The following is a 10907-nucleotide window of genomic DNA, read 5'->3' as shown; positions in this document are numbered from 1 at the left end:
ATGTTCTGTTTAAATGTTCGAAATGCTCATTCTGAATTACAAGTGAGTGTAAGAATGTTTAAAAATATTAACTATAAAAGTACTTGAGATTATATAAATTTGTTTTGTATAAATGTCATAAATGTATATTATTGATAAAGTGAAAAAAACGTGATGAAACAAATTTTACAGCCATGATAAATACCAAATCAATAAGCTGTCACATTAAATCCTCCTTCCCATTTGAAATAAGTATTTCTATTTTTAACCTGATTCTTTGTTATACCTTTTATATAATGTCATTAGTTTCATTAATTCAAATGGCAACTCTGCTAATGTATTGGAATAGCGTAGAAAAGGGAATAAAATAACACACATGTTAATATATGGGGGTTGATTTAACAAGCTGCGGAAGCTGCTTCCGACCCCAATTGTTTCTGGTCCACCAAAAACGGAAGTTAAGAAGCAGCACTGCAGCATTGTACAAGCATTTCACTAGGCATTTAGCGAGACAGAGCGGAGATGAACCTACATAAATCTACCCCATGCTCTTTATTTGTGTTACTTTTAATGGATTGGAATGGGAGGCCCTTGTTCCTATGTTTTATGTTTCCCTTTTCAGAAATGTGTGCAGAGAATAAAACAGCCGTAACAGAACTGGAGCTTCTTGGGTTTGGACACCTTCAAAATTTCAATAGTTTACTTTTCGTTTTCTTCATCACCGTTTACATCATAACACTAACTGGCAACATGTTAATTATTGCTCTAATAATAGTTAATCCTAGACTCCATACACCAATGTACTTTTTTCTTTGCAACCTTTCATGTTGTGAAATTTTTTTCACCACCAATATTGTTCCTTTTATGCTTTATGTTATATGGAATGAGAGTGGAACTATGCCTTTCACTGGCTGCATTACCCAGTTCTACTTTTACACTTCTTCTGGGAGTATTGAGTGTCTCCTCCTTACAGTAATGTCTCTTGATAGATATCTTGCCATTTGCATCCCATTGAGATATTCTTCAATTATGAACGTCAGACTGCGCAATCATCTTGCAATATGGTCTTGGTCACTTGGATTCCTTGTCATGCTGATCATACCTATCACACTTAGTTTTTTACAGTTCTGTGACTCTAATATTATTGATCACATATTTTGTGATATATCTCCTATTTTACAGCTTAGTTCCACTAATACATCCGTAATTGAAAAGGAAGCATTTGTAATAGCCGTTGCGCTATGTATTTTGCCATTTTTATTTATTATTGGAAGTTATTTTTGCATATTTCTCACCATTGCAAGGATTCCATCTGACACTGGGAGGCAAAAAACGTTTTCCACCTGCAGTTCCCATCTTGCATCTGTTTGTGCTTATTTTGGGACATTATTTACCATTTATTTAGTTCCTTCTCAAAGTCGCTCAATACAAATAAATAAAATCCTCTCCTTAATATACATAGCAGTGACTCCACTGTTTAATCCTGTAATATATAGCTTGAGGAACAAGGACATTAAAATGTGCCTTTTGTCTTTCATAGTTTTTAAGAAAGCTGGGAAACAATTCAATTAAAGGGACATTCCATCCAATCTTGGAATCCACATGGATGCACTTCAGTGACTCCACTGTTTAATCCTGTAATATATAGCTTGAGGAACAAGGACATTAAAATGTGCCTTTTGTCTTTCATAGTTTTTAAGAAAGCTGGGAAACAATTCAATTAAAGGGACATTCCATCCAATCTTGGAATCCACATGGATGCACTTCAGTTTTTAATAGAAGCATTTTTGTAATATACATATATTAGCGAAAATGCTTCTAGTAATGTTTTAAAAGAGTATTAAAGTATGCACTGTGCCCCAGCATTTAAACACATCACTTGTTCAGAGAGCCTATGGTCCTTGTACCATCTGGTAATGAATCAATTTGTTAATTGCTGACATGAAACTAGCCCCACTGACACTCTTAGCAGCTGCAGTATTTAAAACGCCAATGCACTGACAATATCTAGCTATGCTTCACGTGCACGTGCAGAGAAAAAAGTTAACACTAAAACAGTGATAACTTTTACTAGAAGCATGTTTGCCAATACATGTATATTGCAAATGTTTCTATTCAAATATGTAATTAATCTATTTGCATTAAAATTTTGACCGCAATGTCCCTTTAAATTAAAAATGGTATAAGTAAACTGCTACAAAAATATTTTTTTAAATGGGGCTATGTAGCTTATGTAATTACCTGTATGTAATAAATATTTGTTTAAACTACACTGAACAGTTCTTATAAATTATTTTTAAAATGTGTAGTTATTTTCCAATATAATTACATTTTTTCATTGCATTTCATTTATTTAGAAGTAACATCATCTACATCAATAGAACGGAGTTCAATAAAAATACAACAAAGAATAAAATAGAATTTTTAATTGAAAACATAAATTAGTGGTCTTACTCCCACTGGATTTTACAATGTAGGTGTTGATTGACAGAGACATTAGAAAATAAAGCTGATTTGGTGAATATAAGTTACAATTTTGAACGTTATTCTTTGGATATGAGTCACCAGGGAAAAAAATGGCAAATGGTGCATCAAATTAAGAATTAAGCATAGGGTCAATAAGAATAGATGCAGGGGGGTGTTAATCAACCTGATCGTACTCGATCAGGTTGAATTCCGGTGATTTCTGTCCACCTCATCAGAGCAGGCAGACAGGTTATGGAGCAGCGGTCTTTAGACCGCTGCTTCATAACTGGTGTTTCTGGCGAGCCTGCAGGCTCGCCAGAAACACAGGGCCCCAAGCTCCATGTCTCAGGTGTTAGAATAAAAAGCATGCAAAAGGTTTTAATATAGAGCACCGATTTTCTCCAAAGGGGGCGCCAGAGCACTTAAGGGAGGCACGGGAAAGGAGGAGCTGATTTTTTTGTTATTTTATTTCTGTGCCTGTTTTTTTTTGTCTGTGCCACTTGAGAATGAGCATACCTGCCAAGGGAAATGAGGACAGGAAGTTTTTATTTCATTTTGCCAGACTGACACTAAGCATTCAGCAAATGTTCACAGGGAGGGAGGCATGGTTTGGACCCAAGTTCCCCCAAGCAGCTGTAGCTCTTACCCGGAGGAACACTGGAAGATCCACCATAACTCTGCTTACTAGCAACTTGAAAAGTCATAGTACTTAGCAAAACCTGCCCTGGTGAGCACTGCAGCTTAAAGGGACACTGTACCCAAAAAAAATTCTTTCGTGATTCAGATTGAGCATGAAATTTTAAGCAACTTTCTAATTTACTCCTATTATCAAATTTTCTTAATTCTCTTGGTATCGTTATTTGAAATGCAAGAATGTAAGTTTAGATGCCGGACCATTTTTGGTGAACAACCTGGGTTGTCCTTGCTGATTGGTGGATAAATTCATCCACCAATAAAAAAGTGCTGTCCAGAGTACTGAAACCAAAAAAAAGCTTAGATGCCTTCTTTTTCAAATAATGATAGCAAGAGAACGAAGAAAAATTGATAATAGGAGTAAATTAGAAAGTTGTTTAAAATTGCATGCTCTTTCTGAATTACAAAAGAAAAAATTTGGGTTCAGTGTCCCTTTAATTTCTGCAATGCTTACCAGGACAGGTGTTGCTACATTCTATTGTTTTTTGCTAGTAAGCAAAATTATGGTAGATGTTGAAGTGCTCATCAGTATTATACTCGGTAGACTGGCTGGCCATACAAATTTGTATGTATGAGATGTTGTGTGTGTATGAGATGTTTTGTGTGTGCATGAGATTTTGTGCAAGTGTGAGATTTTGTGTGTGTGCATGTGTGTATGTATGAGATTCTGTGTGTGTGTGTGTGTGTGTGTGTGCATGTATGAGATTTTATGTGTGTGTATGAGATTGTGTGTGTGTTTGTATGTAGGAGATTTTGTGTATGTAGGAGATTTTGTGTGTATATGTATTAGATTTTGTGTTTGTGTATGTATGACATTGTGTTTGTGTGTGTGTATGTATGAGATTGTGTGTGTATGAGATTTTGTGTGTGTGTGTGAGAGAGAGATTGTGTGTGTGTGAGATTGTGTTTGTGTGTAAGTATGAGATCTTGTGTGTGTATGTATGAGATCTTGTGTGTGTGTGTATGAGATCTTGTGTGTGTATGTATGAGATCTTGTGTGTGTATGTATGAGATTTTGAGGCCTATTTAACAACGGTCTTGCGGACCTGATCCGACAGTGCGGATCAGGTCCGCAAGACCTCGCTGAATGCGGAGAGCAATACGCTCTCCATATTCAGCATTGCACCAGCAGCTCACAAGAACTGCTGGTGCAACGCCAACCCCTGCAGACTTGCGGCCAATGGGCCGCCAGCAGGGAGGTGTCAATCAACCCAATCGTACTCAATCCGGTTGAATTGTGGTGATTCCTGTCCGCCTGCTCTGAAGACTCGCCAGAAACACAGGCCCACAAGCTCCATACGGAGCTTGATAAATGGGCCTCATAGTGTGTGTTTGAGATTTTGTTTGTGTGTGTGAGAGATTATGTGTGTATATGAGATTGTGTGTGTGTGTATTACATTTTGTGTGTGTATATGAGATTGTGTGTGTGTATGTAGGGGATTTTGTGTCTATATGAAATTGTGTGTGTGTGTATATGAGATTGTGTGTGTGTATGTAGGGGATTTTGTGTCTATATGAAATTGTGTGTGTGTGTGTATGAGATTGTGTGTGTGTGTATTAAATTTTGTGTGTGTATATGAGATTGTGTGTGTGTATGTAGGGGATTTTGTGTCTATATGAAATTGTGTGTGTGTGTATGAGATTGTGTGTGTGTATGTAGGGGATTTTGTGTCTATATGAAATTGTGTGTGTGTGTGTGTATGAGATTGTGTGTGTGTATGTAGGGGATTTTGTGTCTATATGAAATTGTGTGTGTGTGTGTGTATGAGATTGTGTGTGTGTATGTAGGGGATTTTGTGTCTATATGAAATTGTGTGTGTGTGTGTATGAGATTGTGTGTGTGTATGTAGGGGATTTTGTGTCTATATGAAATTGTGTGTGTGTGTGTATGAGATTGTGTGTGTGTATGTAGGGGATTTTGTGTCTATATGAAATTGTGTGTGTGTGTGTGTGTGTGTGTATGAGATTGTGTGTGTGTATGTAGGGGATTTTGTGTCTATATGAAATTGTGTGTGTGTGTGTGTGTATGAGATTGTGTGTGTGTATGTAGGGGATTTTGTGTCTATATGAAATTGTGTGTGTGTGTATGAGATTGTGTGTGTGTATGTAGGGGATTTTGTGTCTATATGAAATTGTGTGTGTGTGTATGAGATTGTGTGTGTGTATGTAGGGGATTTTGTGTCTATATGAAATTGTGTATGTATGAGATTTTGTTTGTGTGTGTGTATTCCTGCAATTTTAAGAAATATATTACAAGCATATGCAAAGCATACTGTTTTAAAAATGTATTAATATCTATTGCGTGGGGCTCATCTTGAACATTTTGCCAAAGGGGAGGCCCACTGTTGATACCTACATATACATGTCTAAATATGTATATGTACAGTATGTATATACTATATATATATATATATACAGGATGTTTATATGTGTGTACATATGTATTTATGTACTTATGTGTATTACTGAATATTTACTGTAGATATTTTATATTCCAATGTTCGTTACTTACAGGAAAATGTCCTTCTTATTCTTAAATACATATTTCTATATATATATCTCTATATACCTATACCTATATATCTATTCCTAATGATATATAGATATGTATTTTACATGAACAGTATCAAATATATATAGAAATACATATTTAATAATAAAAAGTACATTATTTTCTATTTGAAGAACATAGGAATGTAAAATATACGATTTGCGCATCGTTTCATGGTTTTGATTTTAACGTTGTCGGGTTAATACACATAAAAACTTATTAATCTGTTACCGGGAAGAGCATGGAAGAAGTTCATGGCGGCACACGGAACTGGTCAAGCACTTTTTTTCATTGAAAGGTAGTGGTTTGAAGACTTTTTTTCCTCCATGTGGACCGGAGTTAAACAATACATTACTGAGGTTGTATTATATACATACAACATACTGCTACCACATTACTCAATGCATCACTTCCTGGTGTTAATATATTTGTAAATATATATAAATACAATACAGAAATAGTTTACCTGTGCTTAACCACTGCCATCTGCATTATTAAGGAGGAGGCATTGTTGTTTACAAGTTCCATGGGAGTAACCTGTATTTTAATGGGGAAATATCACCATAAATTTATAATATTCAAAGCACTGCCATCCATGTTAGAAACACCTTTTTAGTCGTAATGGTCTCGCCAGCTGCAAGAAATTCCAGTGTGTGAAATCTAGTGACAGTACTGTACAGTGAAACTAAGTTTTCATATGCATTATTTTAAATTTTCCTTACACAGAAACTGTTTTTGTTTCAGCAAATACACAGTCTACGTAAGAACACTTCAAAAACAAACCCCCCACAAAGATCGCAGAAGAGCAGACTTTTGCTGAAGCTGTGATCCCTAGTATTTCCTATTGGAGAGACATCACCACTTATCGGAACAGAGATGTTCAGTCCATTTTTTTTGGAATATATTGCCAGACTCACGGATTGCGAGACTGGCAATGCAAAAAAAGGCAATTTCTCATGGGTCTGACAATGTATTGCTCATCAGGGCCAGAGTAAGAAGAGATGTAGCATTTGTTTATGGTACAGTTGCAGTTAATATACATCTGGTTCTTTCCAATGGTGGGTCTTGGGGATCTGTAGCTGCTTAGATGCCTGAGATACAGGCTTCTAAGCAGCATGCCCCCATCTCCCTATACTTGTCTATTGTCAACTTAAAATAAAGTTGTGCGGTGACGTCATCACGTCATTGCGAGTGATGTCACCATGCCAAACGTGAAGCCCCGGTTATGCCTGTAACTATACAGGCCAGATATCTGTGGTGAGAGTCAGTGGGAGCCCCTAGATTGCCCTCAAGGTGGGTGAGTGCTAGCGACGGCTCTGAATTGTTCAAGGGACATGAAACACATTTTTTTTCTTTTGTGATTAAGACAGAGCATGCAATTTTAAACAACTTTTCAATTTACTTCTATTATCCAATTTGTTTTGTTCTCTTGCTATACTTTGTTGTAAGGGATACCTAGGTAGGTTTAGAAGCTGCTAATTGGTATTGGCTCACCCAATGCCTTCATCTATCTCTCAGTAGTGCATTGCTGCTTCATCAACAAAGGATACCAATAGAATAAAGCAAATTAGATAAAAGAAGTAAATTGTAAAGTTGTCTATATTTGTATTATCTATCTGAATCATGAAAGAAAAAAATTGTTTTTCACGTGCCTTTAACAAGGTGTAGAATGTAAAAAGATTTTAAGTCAAGAGAAGTTGTCATTACTCTTCCAAGGGGTATGGATAAAGATGAGGCATCTAGTAAAAGAAAGTATAGTAACTAAAACTTTCTGGACAGACTACACCATATGAATAATCTAGACAACTTAGCCATTTTTCCTTACACAAAATCTTTGATTCAATCAGCTGATGGGCCAGTTTTTTTTTTGTTGTTTTTTTGTTGGACTTGGATTGTGCATGATGGGTGTGAGCAAACAAGCACTGAAACTATGCCCTGTATCACCTGGGGAGAGTAGAGCATAACAGTAAAAGCACATCAATCACATTCAATATTGGGAATAAAGGATATCATATAAAGTCCAGTGAGTGCCTGCTTCTTCTTGGGATATTCTATACACTTTATTGCAGTGCACCTTGGCAGTTCTAAACGGATGGGGTAAGATTGTGCTGTCCTGTCTGGACTGTATATATATATATATATATATATATATATATATATATATATATATATATATATACAGTATATGCACACTGACAAAAAAAAGATTCTTGCTGGGTGTCATATATTTTCCTCTGCCCCTTTAACTTCCACTATTCCTCTGCCCCTTTAACCTGGATTCATCTTACCTTTTGCACACCACCTCTCCAATCAATAAATAGCATCTGCACCATTCCTTGTTGCTTGATTATTGTCAAGCTCTCTGTCACACCTTCTGGATCTCTCTGAGTCTCTGTGACTCCTCTCCACAAACTTCAAACTTGTTCTCCAAAGTGGTAATATAATTACTTGTTTACTCTGGATTGTGTCTCTCTCATTTGCCTGTAGTCAGAGCTTTTCAGCTGTTCATCACCTGCACACAATGTTCGCACCTACTCAAGCCATTGGTAACTATTTACAGAAGTTCTACTAAAGGCATTACTTGCTGTCTGTTTGTAAACATATTCTGCAATTGCTATATTGTCATACAAGCATTGCAACCTCTGTTCTGTGCAGCTGCTAAAACAATTACGGCTAGATCACGAGTCTTGCATTAGCCTTAAAAAGCAGCGTTGAGAGGTCCCAACGCTGCTTTTTAACGCCCGCTGGTATTATGAGTCTGACAGGTAAAGGTGTACCGCTCACTTTTCATCCGCGACTCGAGGCTACCGCAAATCCCCTTACGTCAATTGCGTATCCTATCTTTTTAATGGGATTTGCCTAACTCTGGTATTATGAGTCTTGGAAGAAGTGAGCGGTAAAACTCTTAACTAAAGTGCTAAAAAGTACACTAACACCCATAAACTACCTATTAACCCCTAAACCGAGGCCCCCCACATCGCAAACACTAAAATATTTTTTTTAACCCCTAATCTGCCGACTGGACATCGCCGCCACCTACATTATACCTATGAACCCCTAATCTGCTGACCCTAACATCGCCGACACCTACATTATATTTATTAACCCCTAATCTGCCGCCCCCAACGTCGCCGCCACCTACCTACAATTATTAACCCCTAATCTGCAGACCGGACATTACCGCCACTTTAATAAATGTATTAACCCCTAAACCGCCGCACTCCCGCCTCGCAAACACTAGTTAAATTTTATTAACCCCTAATCTGCCCCCCCCCAACGTTGCCGACACCTACCTACATTTATTAACCCCTAATCTTCTGACCCCAACGTTGCCAATACTATAATACATTTATTAACCCCTAAACCTAAGTCTGACCCTAAGTCTAACCCCCCTTAACTTAAATATAATTTAAATTAAACGAAATAAATTGAACATAATTAAATAAATTAATCCTATTTAAAACTAAATACTTACCGATACAATAAACCCTAAGGCCTAGATTTAGAGTTCGGCGGTAGCCGTCAAAACCAGCGTTAGAGGCTCCTAACGCTGGTTTTGGCCGCCCGCTGGTATTTGGAGTCAGTGATTAAAGGGTCTAACGCTCACTTTACAGCCGCGACTTTTCCATACCGCAGATCCCCCTACGCCATTTGCGTAGCCTATCTTTTCAATGGGATCTTTCTAACGCTGGTATTTAGAGTTGTTTCTGCAGTGAGCGTTAGAGCTCTAACGACAAGATTCCAGCCGCCTGAAAAAAGCAGGAGTTAAGAGCTTTCTGGCTAACGCCGGTTCATAAAGCTCTTAACTACTGTACCCTAAACTACACTAACACCCATAAACTACCTATGTACCCCTAAACCGAGGTCCCCCCACATCGCCGCCACTCGATTAAAATTTTTAACCCCTAATCTGCCGACCGCCACCTACGTTATACTTATGTACCCCTAATCTGCTGCCCCTAACCCCGCCGACCCCTATATTATATTTATTAACCCCTAACTTGCCCCCCACAACGTCGCCGCAAGCTACTTAAAATAATTAACCCCTAATCTTCCGACCGCAAATCGCCGCCACCTACGTTATCCCTATGTACCCCTAATCTTCTGCCCCTAACATCGCCGACCCCTATGTTATATTTATTAACCCCTAATCTGCCCCCCACAACGTCGCCGACACCTACCTACACTTATTAACCCCTAATCTGCCGAGCGGACCTGAGCGCTACTATAATAAAGTTATTAACCCCTAATCCGCCTCACTAACCCTATCATAAATAGTATTAACCCCTAATCTGCCCTCCCTAACATCGCCGACACCTACCTTCAATTATTAACTCCTAATCTGCCGACCGGAGCTCACCGCTATTCTAATAAATGTATTAACCCCTAAAGCTAAGTCTAACCCTAACACTAACACCCCCCTAAGTTAAATATAATTTTTATCTAACGAAATAAATTAACTCTTATTAAATAAATGATTCCTATTTAAAGCTAAATACTTACCTGTAAAATAAATCCTAATATAGCTACAATATAAATTACATTTATATTATAGCTATTTTAGGATTAATATTTATTTTACAGGTAACTTTGTATTTATTTTAACCAGGTACAATAGCTATTAAATAGTTAAGAACTATTTAATAGTTACCTAGTTAAAATAATTACAAATTTACCTGTAAAATAAATCCTAACCTAAGATATAATTAAACCTAACACTACCCTATCAATAAAATAATTAAATAAACTACCTACAATTACCTACAATTAACCTAACACTACACTATCAATAAATTAATTAAACACAATTGCTACAAATAAATACAATTAAATAAACTATCTAAAGTACAAAAAATAAAAAAGAACTAAGTTACAGAAAATAAAAAAATATTTACAAACATAAGAAAAATATTACAACAATTTTAAACTAATTACACCTACTCTAAGCCCCCTAATAAAATAACAAAGACCCCCAAAATAAAAAATTCCCTACCCTATTCTAAAATACAAAAATTACAAGCTCTTTTACCTTACCAGCCCTGAACAGGGCCCTTTGCGGGGCATGCCCCAAGAATTTCAGCTCTTTTGCCTGTAAAAAAAAACATACAATACCCCCCCCCCAACATTACAACCCACCACCCACATACCCCTAATCTAACCCAAACCCCCTTAAATAAACCTAACACTAATCCCCTGAAGATCTTCCTACCTTGTCTTC

General features: G+C 37.0%; 1 protein-coding gene across 1 annotated transcript; it reads left to right on the top strand.

Annotated features, from left to right (window-relative positions):
* Window positions 1-603: 603 nt before the first annotated feature.
* On the top strand, window positions 604-1551 carry LOC128664747 (olfactory receptor 11L1-like). Its single transcript, XM_053719554.1, has one exon. The coding sequence runs from the start codon at window positions 604-606 to the stop codon at window positions 1549-1551; it is 948 nt and encodes a 315-aa protein (XP_053575529.1).
* Window positions 1552-10907: the final 9356 nt, after the last annotated feature.

Source organism: Bombina bombina, chromosome 6 (genome assembly GCF_027579735.1).
Source record: "Bombina bombina isolate aBomBom1 chromosome 6, aBomBom1.pri, whole genome shotgun sequence".
Taxonomy (NCBI): domain Eukaryota; kingdom Metazoa; phylum Chordata; class Amphibia; order Anura; family Bombinatoridae; genus Bombina; species Bombina bombina.
The sequence above is the reverse complement of the archived record's forward strand: the minus strand, read 5'-3'. Positions and strand labels throughout refer to the sequence as shown.

Excerpts from the sequence above, each read along its gene's own strand:
- LOC128664747 (XM_053719554.1), top strand. The coding sequence starts at position 604 with ATGTGTGCAGAGAATAAAACAGCCGTAACAGAACTGGAGCTTCTTGGG.